Genomic DNA, 18,260 nt, shown 5'->3' on the forward strand with positions numbered 1-18,260 from the left:
TCCTGTCTAGTAATCCTCTTTGTCTTTGTATTTTAGTCCATGGCCGGGAGATGAGGAAAACCTCCGAGGATTGTCTCACTTTGTCTCCAGACTGGAAAGTAGAAGATGAGGACATCACACAGTATAGTCCAGGAGAAAACCCGGCTCCCTCCAATGTCCATCCGGCACCACCCAGTGTAGATGGACCATCTGATTCCTCGTATCCTGAGGAACCTCAGACTGTGCGGGACCGGGCCGGCCTTCCAACAGGGAAGAGCTTCTCCTGTACTGAGTGCGGGAAATGTTTCTGTTATAAATCCCATCTTAATGTGCATAAAAGAACTCACAGGGGGGAGAAGCCGTATTCCTGTCCTGAGTGCGGGAAATGTTTCCGTTTTAAATGTCGTCTTAATGAGCATAAAACATCTCACACAGGAGAGAAGCCACATTCCTGTCCTGAGTGCGGGAAATGTTTTTCACAGAAGTGCAATCTTTCCAGACATCAGAGATCTCACAAGGGGGAGAAGCCATTTTCTTGTCCTGAGTGTGGGAAATGTTTTGTAGCAAAATCAGATCTTGTTAAGCATCAAAGATCTCACACAGGGAAAAGACCTTATATCTGTCCTAAGTGTAGAAAATGTTTCTCAGAGAAGTCTGATCTTTACAGACATCAGAGATCTCACACAGGGGAAAAGCCATATTCCTGTGCAGAGTGTGGGAAATGTTTTTCAGACAAGTCCAGTCTTTACAGACATCAGAGATTTCACACGGGGGAGAAGCCATATGCCTGTCCTGAGTGCGGGAAATGTTTTTCACTGAGGTTCCAAGTTTACAGTCATCAGAGAACTCACACAGGGGAGAAGCCACTTTCCTGTTCTGAGTGCGGGAAATGTTTTTCTGATAAGTCCAGTCTTCGTATTCATCAGAGATTGCACACGGGGGAGAAACCATTTTCCTGTCCTGAATGTGGGAAATGTTTTTCAGAGAAGTCTAATCTTCACGCACATCAAAGATCTCACACGGGGGAGAAGCCATATGCTTGTCCTGAGTGTGGGAAATGTTTTTCACAGAAATCCAATCTTTACACACATCAGAGATCTCACACGGGGGAGAAGCCGTATGCCTGTTGTGAGTGTGGGAAATGTTTTTCAGTGAAGTCCAATCTTTACAAACATCAGAGATGTCACATGGGGGAGAAGCCACTTTCCTGTCCTGAGTGAGGGAAATGTTCCTCACTGTCCTGTCTTCCTGTACATCAGGGGTCCCACACAATCCTGGAGGTGTATTAGTGCCCTGAGTGCGGGAAATGTCTTCTAGATGAATGTTGCTGGACATCCCAGCTCTCATGTGGGGAAGAAGCACACCCTGATATACACCTCAGATATACTCCATGGCTGATCTTCATCATGGAAGAAACAGTTGATAAGGAGATCAGAGGTCCCCAAAGACATGGATGAAGTGTGGGACCGGGTTGGCTATTGATAGCAGCTCAGTGGTTAGCCCTTCTGCCTGGCAGTACTCGGGTCATTCGTTTGAATCCCAACCATGGCACCACCTGCCTGGAGTTTGCATGTTCTCCCTGTGCCACATGCCAAAGACATGCTGGTAGGTATATTGTCCCCTAGTATGTGTATGTATGAATGTGAGTTAGGGACCTTAGATTGTACGCTCCTCAGGGGCGGGGACTGATGGGAATGAACAATTTATGTATAAATGGACAGTGCTATAGAAGTACCTGTAATAAATATGGAGTCATCAGCTCTCATTGGCTGAGTATATTTATGGTGGAAGCTTTCATAAACACTTAGAGGTTTAGTAGAAAAAAAAAAAAAAGTTAGAAGGAATGTGAGTGACATTCGCCCGGCCATGACGAATATTAGGCATACTTTATTTCACACTCTGATTCCTTTGGCTCCATCTAGTGGCCATAATGTGGTATTGTGCCATTAGTGATTGCTGTATTTCAGGAAAAATCCCCTATTATGTCCAATATTTGGAGGGCAATGTTATTACCAGGCTGCAGCTAGGGGGAGCTCTAATGTCACACCGGCAGAGTGATCCCATCTAGCCCACATTAACCCTCTCACTGCCAGAGCTGTTTCTGCATGATTTTGCACACATGGGAAAATGCAGATTTTGGTCCTGAAGATGAGATAAACCCCCAAACATCTATTCTGTGACATCAGAGGCCCTGGAGAATAAAATGGTGGTGATTGTTAAGGTGTTCCCCGTACACAGATTCCCCTTCATATCCGCCTTTATTTCCTCCTTTCCCCCATTTTCTATGTTGGGATCTTTTCTACAATACTTTGTTATAATAATGGAACACGTTGTGTATTGTATTGTACACCAATAATAATGACTCCGCCCCCACATTCCAGACAAGGGATCTTCCTGACCAATCGGATTTCTTCGTTTACTATTTCCTGAATGTTTTTTTTCTGCAATTTTGTTAAAAGTGAAATTATAATAAAAATGTATTGAACAAAAACAAAATGGTGTGTGTGCAATGATGACAAAGCTGTGTATCCAGAAACGGCTGGTCGGTGACACTTCCATATACAGCCCAATGAAGTGACAAGGAAGCCCTAGAACCCTTTGGAGGAACCCTGGCTGAGAAAGGCTGGACTAGGCAGTCACATATCTCTGCCCCCCTTGCAGGGTTCCCAACCCTCCGTGACTTTTATTACTGACACAACATGAACATTTACTGACGGAGGACATGTTTTTACTGACATCCTGAAAAATGACAGAACTCCTGTTAGGATTATTATTATACAGTATTTATATAGCACCAAAGGGTATGCTCAGCGCTGTACATTATAGTGGGGGACAGAACATGAGACAATACAGTAACAATACAATACACGAGGGGTGCGAGGGTCCTGCTCTTTGGAGCTTACAATCTAGGAGGGAGGGGAAGGTGGCACAGGAGGAGATGGCTGTGGGGGATGGAGTGGTGGGAGGAGTGGAGGAGGTTAGTTGTTAGGTGAGGTCGGGTGTTAGGTGAGGTTGGGGTAGGCTTCCCTGAAGAGATGGGTTTTCAGGGTGCGCCTGAAGGTGAGGAGGGTAGGCGACAGTCTGATGGATTGGGGTTGGGAGTTCCAGAGGATGGGGGATGTCCTGGAGAAGTTCTGCAATCGGGCGTGGGAGGAGGAGACCAGGGAGCTAGAGAGCAGAAGGTCCTGAGAGGAGCGGAGGGCACGGGTAGGATAGTATTTGGGTATAAGGTCAGATATGTAGTTTGCGGCGGCGTTGTGAATGGCTTTGTAGGTCAGGGTTAGCAGCTTGAACTTGATGGGTTGGGCAATTGGGAGCCAATGAAGGGATTGGCAGATGGGGGAGGCAGATGTGGAGCGCTTGGTGAGGTGGATGAGTCTCGCCGCTGAGTTCAGGATAGACTGGAGTGGGGATAGTGTTCGTTTGGGTAGGCCAGTGAGAAGGGAGTTGCAGTAGTCCAGGCGTGAGATGATGAGGGAGGGTACGAGTTGTTTGGTGGTGTCTGGGGTGAGGAATGTGCGTATCTTGGAGATGTTTCGGAGGTGAAGCCTGCAAGATTTAGATAGCAGTTGGATATGGGGTAGGAAGGAGAGGTGGGAGTCCAGGGTGACGCCCAGGACTTTGGCGTGTGGGGTGGGAGAGATGGTGGCGTTGTTAGTAGTGATGGAGAGGATGGGGGGGGGGCAAGGGGTGGGGGGAAGACCAGGAGCTTGGTTTTGGATAGGTTAAGTTTGAGGAAGTGGAGCGACATCCAGTCTGATATGTTGTTTAGGAGGTGGGCAATGCGGGCAGAGAATGAGGGAGTGAGGTGGGGGGGTGGAGAGGTAAATTTGGGTGTTGTCAGCATAGAGGTGGTAATTGAAGCCGTGGGAGTGAATAAGTTTGCCAAGGGAGAAGGTATAGATGGAGAAGAGGAGGGGCCCGAGGACAGAGCCTTGGGGGACCCCGACAGAGAGGGGGAGGTGGCAGTGTTGTAGGTGACACTGAAGGAGCGTTGGGAAAGGTAGGAGGAGAACCAGGAGAGAGCAGCGTCCTTGATGCCAAGGGAGTGCAGTTTGGCAAGGAGGAGAGGGTGGTCAACAGTGTTGAAGGCCACGGAGAGGTCGAGGAGCAGGGGGATAGAATAGTGGCCATTGGCTTTGGCGATTGTAGGGCAGGTGCTCAAGGAGCTTGGAAGTGAAGGGCAACAAGGAGATGGGTCTAAGGTTGTTAAGGTTGGTGGGGTCAAGGGAGGGTTTTTTGAGTATGGGGGTGATGTGTGCATGCTTTAGAGGGGAGGGGACGGTGCCAGTGGAGAGGGAGAGATTGAAGATGTGGGTGAGGGAGCGAATGATGGAGGGGGGTGACTGGAGGAGCTGTGAGGGGATTTGGTCTAGGGGGCAGGTGGTGAGGCGGGCTTCAGGGAAGACCTTAGAGACCTCCTAGTGGGTAGTTGAGCTGAAGGAGCGGAGTGTTGGCGAGGTGATGATGTGTGGGGCATTAGGTATAGTGGGGGGTAGTGCGGCTATGAGGTCGGGGGAGGGGACGGTTGAAGGAGGGCAGAAGGCTGGGTGGAGAGGTGGATTGCGAGTTGACAATGTCCTTACGGATTGCGTCAATCTTGTTTTGGAAGTGATTGGCAATCTCGTGGGCGGTGAGTGAGGTTCTGGGTGGGGGTGGGGGGGATGTAGTGACTTTTGGGGGAATATTTATTAAAATTATGATTTCAATCCAACAGTAACAAGCCCAGCCGTCTGTTAGGGGTTAATCTTTCTTGGTGAGAATTCAAATGACCTTCTCGTGAAATCACACACACAATGAGTGGAAGAGACTTGTTCCAGAGACAATATACTATTTGAATCTCTACAGGTGGTCAAACAAGTCCCAGGAAAGATAATAGTGGGATCTGATGTCGGTGACTCTAAGACTGGCAAAGTATGTTTTCTCAACAATTACCATTGTCTGTTGAAAATGAGGAGATTTCACCTGAAAAAAGTTAATTACAAAGTCAAATACCACTGTTGGACTTCCAAACAGTGAGTCATCACACCTGACCAAAATGACAATGGTGAGACGATACTTGTAGATCTGAGAAGATTAAATAAAACCTTGAAAGTGTGGATTCCCAGAGGAAACTTTATGGACTGTCACAATAGGCTATTGAATTCAGGTTTAACTACAGGCCAGTCTATGTACTTTAAGCACCCAACAATGGATAAGGGTCTCTGTCATATTCCCATGAACTATATTCCCAGCCAAGGAAAGTGTGGGGGATCTCAATGGGATGTTATAAAGGGTTCCACACACAAAAATCTATTCAGCAGAGTTGGGGATTGCAGACCACTAAATTAAGTATGAAATGGTGAAAAGTAAGATATTTTGTGAATTGGTATCAGTTGTATGTTTCCATCAGAAAGCAAATGTTTCACACAAGTTTGAATCTCAGGGAAATGAATAACTGAATACACATATATCTTTCTATGGTTCCTATCCGAAACATTAGTGGTAAAATCAAATATATTTGGATAAGATATATATTTAATATCTAAAATTACCTTGGTTTCCACCCGAGGCATGAGTCATCATTAATACTCAAATTGTTTTGTGATCCCTGACTGCCCCCCAGTGGACAGGTGAGAGATATCTTAGGTACATACACTTCTCGACCGGCCAATCAAAAAGCCTGTTGGGAGGGTCTTTTAAAACAATGGTTTGGATGGTATAAAAAAGCCATGCACCTCATCTAAAAAAAAACATATACTAAAAGACTCATGCTAAGAAAAATAAGAAAGCTAAAGAAAAACCAATCAACAATCGGAAGGAGATCTGAAAAGCTGAAGAAATCTGACGAGGCTGAAATCTATCCCATCTGAAAAACTTAAAGACCTTTTAACACTATTTCTCAATATTTTCAAACTACTAAAACTTTTACTAGACTCCTAAATCTCTGAACTTCTACCATCCTACACTTTTTCTTAAACACTACCACCTATTGCACTATCTCTCACTTGCTCCCTGCGGCCATTCTTCTGCAGGAATTTCAATTGCCAGCTGAATGCACTGGGGAGGCGTCATAATCCAGGTTCTGGGTGTGGTGAGATTGTTAAGAATTAATATTGTATTTTATATTTCCTCTCTTGCATTGGGGTGATAGTAATTGCATTGGGGTGATAGTAATTGCATTGGGTGTTCATATATATATATATAGAGAGATCCATATTATTACTGCTAAGAATTGTTTGGTGTAATATTGAAATTATAGATATTGCATAATTAATTAATTTTTAATTGGTTATAGTACGATTTATCAGGGAATATTTTCTAACATTTCTATGGCCACGTTTTGGGAGAAATGACCTCTGAAGTACTATAAATTAACACTTATCACTAAATTTGATTTTAATCTTTATTACTATCTAGAAGAATTGTTTGGTGTATAGAATTGGTATAGTATATCTTTGATCGTGTGTACCAGTATCCATTCATCACCAGTCTTTTGTGTTTTGTGTTAATATATATATAATTTTTGTACATAAATAAATTTATCTATTTATTTATTATAAAGGCAATTTTTGTGTGTATGGTACGAAATCATACTGGCTAAAAGGACTCAAGGTATATTAATAAGTGGTGATCAAATTAATAAGGTGTCCAAATTATTGGTTCATTAAATATTTGCCGTATTTTAACGGCTGGAGGCACTGCGATATTTTGTTTAAGGGAAAAGGACACCGCCCTTCATAAGTAGAATAAATTCTTACATAAACCACCACAGGGAGAGAACAGGGATTTGAAAGTGGAGAAGAGCCGACGAGGACAGGTGGAGAGGGTGTTGATGAGGGTTATGAAATAGGCTTGCTTGGCAGCGTGGAGGGAGGTGGTGTAGTAGAGGTAGGCAGCTTTATAGAGGGAGAACCCGGGAGGGGATCTGGTTTTGCACCATAAGCACTCCAGGGCGTGACTGCGTTGTTTGAGGCATTTTGTGTGGTCGTTTTGCCAGGGTTGAAGCGGTCGGGGTCTAATGCTACGTGTGGTTAGGGGTGCCAGGGAGTCAAGGGCAGCTGACAGTGAGTCGTTGTATGCAGTAGTGGCCAGGTCAGGGCATGACAGAGGGAGGATACTGTCATACAGACGGTCAGCTGCTGGGTGGAGATGGGTCGGGTCCAGATTGCGGAGGTTGCGGGTGATGGTTAGATGCTTTGGGGGGGAGTTGAGGGAGGGGGAGATGGAGAATGTGAGGAGGTGGTGGTCAGAGAGGGGGAAGGGGGTGTTAGTGAAGTCATGGGGGGTGCAGAGGTGGGAGAAAACGAGGTCCAGGGTGTTTCCGTTGGAGTGGGTGGAGGACTGAGTGTGCTGTGTGAGCGCGAAGGAGGAGGTTAGAAGGAGGAGTTGGGAAGTAGCCGGGCTGTTGGCGTTGATCGGGATATTGAAGTCGCCTAGGATGATGGTCGGTAGCTCGGAGGAGAGGAAGAAGGGAAGCCAGGCGGCGAAGTCCTCTAGGAAGAGGGATGCGGAACAGGAGGCCGATAGATTACCGCAATCCTTAGGGGGGTGGGAGAGAAGAGCCGGATACAGTGGGCCTCGAAGGAGGAGGATAGGGAGGGGGGATAGGGAGGACCTGGAAGGTGCTCAGCGGTGGTAGGAGCATACCAAACCCTCCGCCTCTGCGTCCGCTCGGTCTGGGTGAATGGGTCCAAACAAGGCCTCTGTTGGAGAGGGCAGCAGGGGAGGTGGAGTCAGTGGCTTGGATCCAGGTTTCGGTGACCGCTAGGAGGTTGAGGGAGTGGGAGACAAAGAGGTCGTGGATGGCGGTGAGCTTGTTGCAAACCAAACAGGCATTCAGGAGTGCAACCGAGAGGGGAGGGGTGGATGTGGGGAGGAGGGGGACAGATATGAGATTGAGGGGGTTGTGGTGGTTGGCGTGAGTAGGGGGGTGCCGGGTGTTGGGAATGCAACAGCATGTACTATAATGTACTATATATAGTATTGTGTGTTATTATCACTTGACCAGTAGATGGCACTATACACTAAAGGTTACTAGTTGTGTATATCTGAAAACTTGTTTGTTCCTCTTCTCTATCATCTCTTCAGGAAGTAATGTGTCTGTAATATGTCTGCTGAGAAATGTGCTCTGTATGTTTGCAACTTAAGCCACACAAGTAAAGTCTGAATTCTGCTATCACTACCAGTGTCTTCTATAACACATAACCGACAGGTTATGGGCCCAGCTCCAGACACTGGAAAAAGGAAAACTACAAGCAAGTAAGTGCTGCATTTACAATCCTACCAATTCACTGAAAGATGGCAAGTGCTTCAGATATGAAGTTTACAATAGCAAAGCTCAACAATACCAACTACCAGGTATGGAAGTTTAAGCTTGAAATGCTGTTATCCAAAGATGACTTGTGGCCGGTACTAGATACACACAGACCCAATGACAACCCCGAAGAATGGGACAGGAGAAACAGGCAAGCAAAAGCAGTCATAAGCCTGTTAGTGGAGGACGATCAACTCATTCATATACGGAAAGAACACACAGCTAAAGGTATGTGGACTGCTTTACAAACACTGCATGAATGTGCAAACCTAAACAGTAAACTATATCTGCTACGCAAACTGTATAAGATGAGGCTGGAAAAAGGGCAGGAAATGGGGGAACATGTAAATGCTATGCTAGAAATTGTGGACCAGCTGGGTGCAATAGGTGAAGAATTAAAAAGCAACCATGTTGTGTCAATACTTCTGTGCAGCCTTCCAGAATCATACAGTGCCCTTATAAATGCTCTAGAAACTAGACCGGAAACTGAACTGACGCTAGAATATGTTAAGGGAAAATTAATTGATGAATACAGCAGAAGAAAGGAAAATTTGCATAGTGAAGAGAACGAGAGACCAGAGGCGGCTCTGAAGGTGCATGAAGGCATAAGACAAAGCAAAGAAACCAGGGTATGTTTTCGCTGCAAAAAGGCCGGTCACCTGAAAAAGAACTGTTCAATCTGGAAAGCTGAGCAGCGAAAGCGGGAGCTACCCACAAGAGAAAGAGCTAAAGCGGTCATAAAAGAAAATGAAAGTGCATCATGGAGTGGTACTTTTAAAGTGACTCAGAATAGTACCTCACATGGATGGTACATTGATTCAGGGGCAACAAGTCACATGACAAGCGACGAGACATTCTTCACAGAAATTGATTTTAGTGTAAAAGATAAAGTCTTCCTAGCAAATGGGAAAAGTATTACAGCGGAAGGTAAAGGTCAGGAATTTCTGAACTGCAAAACGCCATCAGGGGGCAAGCAGAGCATCCTTGTAAAGAATGTTCTATATGTTCCAAGCCTAGAAGGAAGCCTCCTATCAGGTAAAACCCTTGCAAGCAATGGACTCACTGTCCAGTTCAGAGGTGATGAATGCACAATTCAAAATGGAAAGCAAATTTTAGCAAGAGGAAGATTAAATGAACATCTGTACAAAATCGTCACTGAAAGTGAGAAGGCTAATGCGGCAACTCATAACCCACATGACAAGTGCATCCACCTGTGGCATAGAAGATTGGGGCATCGAAACCCAGGAGCTATAAAGGACTTTGCAAAGAGAGGTCTATCAGAAGACATGAAAATATTGCCTTGCCACACACTCAGCAAGTGCACGTGTTGCATCAAAGCAAAGGCCACCCGAACCCCTCTTCCACAGACCAGTCAGAGTAAAACCATTAAACCCATGGAACTGATACACAGTGATGTGTGCGGACCAATGAAAACCATCACACCTGGCGGGAACAGGTATTTACTGACTTTCATCGATGATTATTCCAGGTACACAATAACGTATCTAATGAAGCACAAAAGTGAGACATTAGAAAAACTTCAAGAGTTTGTAGCTATGACAAGCAACAAGTTTCAAAGGAAACCTGGAATAATACGCACTGAAAATGGACGGGAATATATGAATACAGATGGAATCATACCTAAAGAAACAAGGTATTATACACCAAACAACTGTACCATACACTCCTGAGCAAAACGGTGTAGCGGAAAGAAAGAATCGCACTCTTGTAGAAATGACGTATGATTACGGACGCTGCCTTACCTAACAAATACTGGGGAGAAGCAATAATGACTGCAACATACCTACAAAACAGGCTCCCATCAAAAGCTATTGAGAGTACACCATATGAAATGTGGAATGGATCAAAACCTAACGTAGGACATATCAGAGTGTTCGGCTGTAAAGCATATGCCCACATTCCAAGTCAGAAATGCTCCAAGTTGGAGAACAAAGCCTTAGAAGGCATTCTGGTTGGCTACAGTGAGCAGAGTAAGGGATATAGAATCCTTTGTCCAAAGACCAACAAGGTCACAGTAAGCCGCAGTGTTTATTTTGATGAAAGTGAAGCACCAGATAATACAATTCTTGAAAAATGTGGAGAGGATTTACACACTGAATCGGCAAGAGACACTGATTTATGCGAAGCAGGACAAGAGCCAAGAACAAGAAGTGGAACTCACAATTAACTATCCAATAGAACCCACTGAACAACAAGAAATCAGAAGATCCTCTCGAATGACAAAAGGGATACCATCCCGCAGGTTATCATACGCTGCTAAAACACATCAAACACAGGAGCCAACATCCTGGGAAGACAGAAACTTTGCCGAGAAGGGAAGCCGATCAGTGGAGAAAAGCAGCTGAAGAAGAGATAAAATCACTTCAAGAAAATAAAACTTGGTCACTAACAGAACTCCCTCCTGGTCGCAAAACCATCGGAAACAAGTGACTGTTGCACTCTCTTCAACTGAAGCGGAATACATAGCAGCAGCACATGCATGTCAAGAATCCATTTGGATTCGTCAACTTCTACTAGACATGGGACTGAATATGTCACAACTAGAGATGAGCGAATCGAAGTATCCGAAGTGGAATTCGAGTCGAATATCGGAAAAATTTCGATTCGTGCCGAATCCGAAAAACAGCCTAATTCGGACGCGCGAATCGAAATTTTTCCGAAAATGGCGGCTGACATGTGCGGCGACGGAGCGGGGATGTCGGGGAAGGCGCGCAGACAAGGCGCGCTGCCCCATAATGCATTCCTCAACGACATGTGATCGCATCAGCCAATCAGCAGCCAGCCAGCCAGCACTGTGTAATGGTCGAGGTATATATAGCGGCCATTTTGGAAATCTTCATTTGCCTGCAGTCATTGAACAGAGGCAGACCGCTCTGTACTAGGGACAGGGACAGAGTTAGGGCCACAGAAACGAGAATTGGGGACAGAGAGAAGTTACTTAGGGACAGAGAACCATTACTCAGGGACACAGACTTGTTAATGAGGGCCACAGAATCGTTATTTAGGGACAAAGAAACGCTAGTTAGGGCCACAGAATTCATACTCAGGGACAGACAGAATTGTTACTCAGTGCCAGAGAATTGTTACTTAGGGCCACAGAAACGTTATTAGGGCCACAGAATTTTTACTCAGGGACAGACAGAATTGTTACTGAGTGCCAGAGAATTGTTACTCAGGGACAGACAGAATTGTTACTGAGTGCCAGAGAATTCTTAGGGCCACAGAATTCATTCTCAGGGACAGACAGAATTGTTACTCAGGGACAGACAGAATTGTTACTGAGTGCCAGAGAATTGTTACTCAGGGACAGACAGAATTGTTACTGAGTGCCAGAGAATTGTTACTCAGGGACAGACAGAATTGTTACTGAGTGCCAGAGAATTGTTACTCAGGGACAGACAGAATTGTTACTGAGTGCCAGAGAATTGTTACTCAGGGACAGACAGAATTGTTACTGAGTGCCAGAGAATTGTTACTCAGGGACAGACAGAATTGTTACTGAGTGCCAGAGAATTGTTACTCAGGGACAGACAGAATTGTTACTGAGTGCCAGAGAATTGTTACTCAGGGACAGACAGAATTGTTACTGAGTGCCAGAGAATTGTTACTCGCACAGACACAAAATTGTTACTTGCACAGACACAGAATTGTTACTCGCACAGACACAGAATTGTTACTCAGGGCCACAGAATTCATACTCAGGGATAGACAGAATTGTTACTGAGTGCCAGAGAATTGTTACTCAGGGACAGACAGAATTGTTACTGAGTGCCAGAGAATTGTTACTCAGGGACAGACAGAATTGTTACTGAGTGCCAGAGAATTGTTACTCGCACAGACACAAAATTGTTACTTGCACAGACACAGAATTGTTACTCGCACAGACACAGAATTGTTACTCAGGGCCACAGAATTCATACTCAGGGACAGACAGAATTGTTACTGAGTGCCAGAGAATTGTTACTCAGGGACAGACAGAATTGTTACTGAGTGCCAGAGAATTGTTACTCAGGGACAGACAGAATTGTTACTGAGTGCCAGAGAATTGTTACTCAGGGACAGACAGAATTGTTACTGAGTGCCAGAGAATTGTTACTCAGGGACAGACAGAATTGTTACTGAGTGCCAGAGAATTGTTACTCGCACAGACACAAAATTGTTACTTGCACAGACACAGAATTGTTACTCGCACAGACACAGAATTGTTACTCAGGGCCACAGAATTCATACTCAGGGACAGACAGAATTGTTACTGAGTGCCAGAGAATTGTTACTCAGGGACAGACAGAATTGTTACTGAGTGCCAGAGAATTGTTACTCAGGGACAGACAGAATTGTTACTGAGTGCCAGAGAATTGTTACTCAGGGACAGACAGAATTGTTACTGAGTGCCAGAGAATTGTTACTCAGGGACAGACAGAATTGTTACTGAGTGCCAGAGAATTGTTACTCGCACAGACACAAAATTGTTACTTGCACAGACACAGAATTGTTACTCGCACAGACACAGAATTGTTACTCAGGGCCACAGAATTCATACTCAGGGATAGACAGAATTGTTACTGAGTGCCAGAGAATTGTTACTCAGGGACAGACAGAATTGTTACTGAGTGCCAGAGAATTGTTACTCAGGGACAGACAGAATTGTTACTGAGTGCCAGAGAATTGTTACTCGCACAGACACAAAATTGTTACTTGCACAGACACAGAATTGTTACTCGCACAGACACAGAATTGTTACTCAGGGCCACAGAATTCATACTCAGGGACAGACAGAATTGTTACTGAGTGCCAGAGAATTGTTACTCAGGGACAGACAGAATTGTTACTGAGTGCCAGAGAATTGTTACTCAGGGACAGACAGAATTGTTACTGAGTGCCAGAGAATTGTTACTCAGGGACAGACAGAATTGTTACTGAGTGCCAGAGAATTGTTACTCAGGGACAGACAGAATTGTTACTGAGTGCCAGAGAATTGTTACTCGCACAGACACAAAATTGTTACTTGCACAGACACAGAATTGTTACTCGCACAGACACAGAATTGTTACTCAGGGCCACAGAATTCATACTCAGGGACAGACAGAATTGTTACTGAGTGCCAGAGAATTGTTACTCAGGGACAGACAGAATTGTTACTGAGTGCCAGAGAATTGTTACTCAGGGACAGACAGAATTGTTACTGAGTGCCAGAGAATTGTTACTCAGGGACAGACAGAATTGTTACTGAGTGCCAGAGAATTGTTACTCAGGGACAGACAGAATTGTTACTGAGTGCTAGAGAATTGTTACTCGCACAGACACAAAATTGTTACTTGCACAGACACAGAATTGTTACTCGCACAGACACAGAATTGTTACTCAGGGCCACAGAATTCATACTCAGGGATAGACAGAATTGTTACTGAGTGCCAGAGAATTGTTACTCAGGGACAGACAGAATTGTTACTGAGTGCCAGAGAATTGTTACTCAGGGACAGACAGAATTGTTACTGAGTGCCAGAGAATTGTTACTCGCACAGACACAAAATTGTTACTTGCACAGACACAGAATTGTTACTCGCACAGACACAGAATTGTTACTCAGGGCCACAGAATTCATACTCAGGGATAGACAGAATTGTTACTGAGTGCCAGAGAATTGTTACTCAGGGACAGACAGAATTGTTACTGAGTGCCAGAGAATTGTTACTCAGGGACAGACAGAATTGTTACTGAGTGCCAGAGAATTGTTACTCGCACAGACACAAAATTGTTACTTGCACAGACACAGAATTGTTACTCGCACAGACACAGAATTGTTACTCAGGGCCACAGAATTCATACTCAGGGACAGACAGAATTGTTACTGAGTGCCAGAGAATTGTTACTCAGGGACAGACAGAATTGTTACTGAGTGCCAGAGAATTGTTACTCAGGGACAGACAGAATTGTTACTGAGTGCCAGAGATTTGTTACTCGCACAGACACAAAATTGTTACTTGCACAGACACAGAATTGTTACTCGCACAGACACAGAATTGTTACTCAGGGCCACAGAATTCATACTCAGGGACAGACAGAATTGTTACTGAGTGCCAGAGAATTGTTACTCAGGGACAGACAGAATTGTTACTGAGTGCCAGAGAATTGTTACTCAGGGACAGACAGAATTGTTACTGAGTGCCAGAGAATTGTTACTCAGGGACAGACAGAATTGTTACTGAGTGCCAGAGAATTGTTACTCAGGGACAGACAGAATTGTTACTGAGTGCCAGAGAATTGTTACTCGCACAGACACAAAATTGTTACTTGCACAGACACAGAATTGTTACTCGCACAGACACAGAATTGTTACTCAGGGCCACAGAATTCATACTCAGGGATAGACAGAATTGTTACTGAGTGCCAGAGAATTGTTACTCAGGGACAGACAGAATTGTTACTGAGTGCCAGAGAATTGTTACTCAGGGACAGACAGAATTGTTACTGAGTGCCAGAGAATTGTTACTCGCACAGACACAAAATTGTTACTTGCACAGACACAGAATTGTTACTCGCACAGACACAGAATTGTTACTCAGGGCCACAGAATTCATACTCAGGGATAGACAGAATTGTTACTGAGTGCCAGAGAATTGTTACTCAGGGACAGACAGAATTGTTACTGAGTGCCAGAGAATTGTTACTCAGGGACAGACAGAATTGTTACTGAGTGCCAGAGAATTGTTACTCGCACAGACACAAAATTGTTACTTGCACAGACACAGAATTGTTACTCGCACAGACACAGAATTGTTACTCAGGGCCACAGAATTCATACTCAGGGACAGACAGAATTGTTACTGAGTGCCAGAGAATTGTTACTCAGGGACAGACAGAATTGTTACTGAGTGCCAGAGAATTGTTACTCAGGGACAGACAGAATTGTTACTGAGTGCCAGAGAATTGTTACTCGCACAGACACAAAATTGTTACTTGCACAGACACAGAATTGTTACTCGCACAGACACAGAATTGTTACTCAGGGCCACAGAATTCATACTCAGGGATAGACAGAATTGTTACTGAGTGCCAGAGAATTGTTACTCAGGGACAGACAGAATTGTTACTGAGTGCCAGAGAATTGTTACTCAGGGACAGACAGAATTGTTACTGAGTGCCAGAGAATTGTTACTCGCACAGACACAAAATTGTTACTTGCACAGACACAGAATTGTTACTCGCACAGACACAGAATTGTTACTCAGGGCCACAGAATTCATACTCAGGGACAGACAGAATTGTTACTGAGTGCCAGAGAATTGTTACTCAGGGACAGACAGAATTGTTACTGAGTGCCAGAGAATTGTTACTCGCACAGACACAAAATTGTTACTTGCACAGACACAGAATTGTTACTCGCACAGACACAGAATTGTTACTCGCACAGACACATAATTGTTACTCAGGGCCACAGAATTCATACTCAGGGACAGACAGAATTGTTACTGAGTGCCAGAGAATTGTTACTCAGGGACACCTAATCGTTGAATTAAATAGTATGTCAGACAACATGCAGAGGAGTGGCAGAGGAGGCAATGTTTTAGGAGCGAGCAGACGTGGCAGCAGAGGAAGGGGTCGAGGCAGCAGTATTCGCAGCCAGAGGCCAGTGCTCCCGGTGTCATCCAGCGGTCGTGTCTCCACCGACAACCCTGCCGTCATTGATTGGTTGGCTCGGTCGTCTTCCTCTTCCCAGGTCACCTCTGACACCTACAGCCAACGGTCGGTGGGTACGTCAGACACAACCGTTAGTTGGCATGGCCCGGGACCAAGCCCACTGAAATCAAGTGTCCTCTACCTGCCCCTGTCCTTTGCTGTTCCCTCACCAAGCGAAGTATCGCATGCTGTGGGCTCAGCCCCACTGTACAGTGAGGAAGAGCTAACAGAGGGCGGTCAGGAACGGGGGGAGACATCGGCCTTTTCAGCAGCCAAGCGAACAAGTACTGGCGAGGAGAGTGGCTCGGTAGCCGGTCTAGAGACAGGTCTGTCTCCTGACCCAGACGCAGCCGAGGGGGCTAGTAGTGAGGCGGAGACCCTACTTGATGATGAGGAGGTTGATCGCACTTGGCAGCCTCGTCGTCATCAGGCAATTTCTTCCGCATCATCAGGAGAAGAGGGTGGCAGCTTGGCAGCGAGCAAAACAGTCGGTGGGTTGCCCAGGAGACAGCAGCAGGGTCGCATCAGTGTCAGTGGAGCCAAACGTCCACGGAGTAGAGCACCAGCTCCACTGCAGCCTACCACCACGGCCAGTAGTGGTGCCGTTGCGCACGGAGGAAGTAGCAGTCAGCCAGTGAAGAGTAGCGGGGGCAAAGTTTCCTACTCGGTGGTGTGGCAATTTTTCCTCAAGCCGCCCGAGGAAGTAAACGTAGCCGTATGTCGACTATGTGACCGGAAATGCAAGCGTGGCCAGGGGGCCCATGTTGGGACTACAGCGTTGCGTCAGCATATGCAGCGTCACCATTCGGTGGCCTGGGAAAACCGTGATAAACATACGGCGGTTCTGCCTGCCCCAGCCCCCGCTCCATCACCCGCTCCGTTACTTGCTCCGTCACCCGACGTCGTCAATCGCCCTCTATCAGCCAGTCAAGGCTCCAACACCTCTGCTGAGGGGAGTTGTCGCTCATTGGCATCTTCCGCTCGTTCAGATGCTCCTTCTCCTGCTACTCCTCTTCTCGGATTCCGTCAACAGTCTTTCTTGGAATCCGTATCCAAGAGACAACAGTTTGCGAGCACGCACCCGACGGTGCAAAAGCTGAACGTCCTCCTGTCCAAGTTGCTGGTGCTGCAGTCCCTCCCTTTCCAACTGGTGGACTCAGCACCTTTCCGAGAAATGATGGCTTGTGCCGCGCCGCGGTGGAGAGTGCCAAGCCGTCATTTCTTTGCCCAAAAGGCAGTGCCAGCCCTGCATTCACATGTAGAAGAGATGGTGGGCCAGTCTTTGAGCATGTCGGTCTCTGCCAAAGTGCACGGCAGCGCCGACGTGTGGAGCTGTAACTACGGTCAGGGACAGTACATGTCATTTACGGCCCACTGGGTGAACGTGGTGCCGGCACAGCCGCACCAGCAACTTGGACAGGTCACGACGCTTTTGCCTCCACGTTTGCACGTCCTTGGTCCAGCAAGCATGTCCGCCTCTACCACCTCTTTTTCCGCCGTGTCCTCAGCCGCCACCCCCGTGCCAAGTCCCATTACCCGACCGGCATATCACATGTGCAGGGCGCAACGGTGTCACGCTGTGCTGCACCTGGTATGCCTTGGCGAACGTAGTCACACAGGGGAGGAACTGCTGAGTGTAATGAACAGAGAAATCGACAGATGGCTGTCTCCGCGCAAACTAAAAATCGGAACCATGTTGACTGACAACGGAAAGAACATGGTGTCTGCTCTGCGTCAAGGAAGGTTGTGCCATGCGCCATGCATGGCTCACGTGTTCAATCTGGTTGTCAAGCGGTTCCTAAAATCCACCATCCCACTGCAAGACATCCTTAAAATGTCACGTAAACTGTGCATGCATTTCAGCCATTCCTACACCGCAAAGAACACCCTCATTGAGCTGCAGCGGCAGAACGGAATTCCACAGCATCGCCTGATCTGCGACGTTGCAACAAGGTGGAATTCAACCCTACACATGTTAGACCGCCTTTACGAGCAGCGAAAGGCCATCACCGATTTCCTGATGTTACAAGCGGATAAAGGTACTCCCCTGTGTAACTTAGATGTCAGCCATTGGCAGCTCATGCGTGACACCTGCCGCTTGCTCAGGCCCTTTGAGGAGGCCACGCTATTCGTGAGTCGGCAGGACTATGGGATGAACGACGTCCATTCCTCTGTTGCACGTCCTGGAACAAATGCTGTTAACAATGGCTGGTCAGGGTGCGGTAGACGTGGCGCACAGATCTCAACGCCACATGACCCCTGTGGGGGCAGGACAGGAAGAAGAGGA

General features: G+C 46.2%; 1 protein-coding gene across 1 annotated transcript in view; it reads left to right on the forward strand.

Moving 5' to 3' along the window:
- LOC149438169 (uncharacterized) overlaps nucleotides 1-18,260 on the forward strand; it is a 54,608-nt gene continuing 36,348 nt past the window's right edge. Inside the window, exon 1 of the mRNA XM_089660185.1 lies at nucleotides 1-1,175. Within this exon, the coding sequence (XP_089516311.1) occupies nucleotides 51-1,175 (1,125 nt within the window). The 5' untranslated portion in view covers nucleotides 1-50. The remainder of the gene's footprint in view (nucleotides 1,176-18,260) is intronic.

Source organism: Staurois parvus, unplaced genomic scaffold, assembly GCF_062004578.1.
Source record: "Staurois parvus isolate SC_StPar_1 unplaced genomic scaffold, SC_StPar_1.0 ptg001208l, whole genome shotgun sequence".
NCBI lineage: Eukaryota > Metazoa > Chordata > Amphibia > Anura > Ranidae > Staurois > Staurois parvus.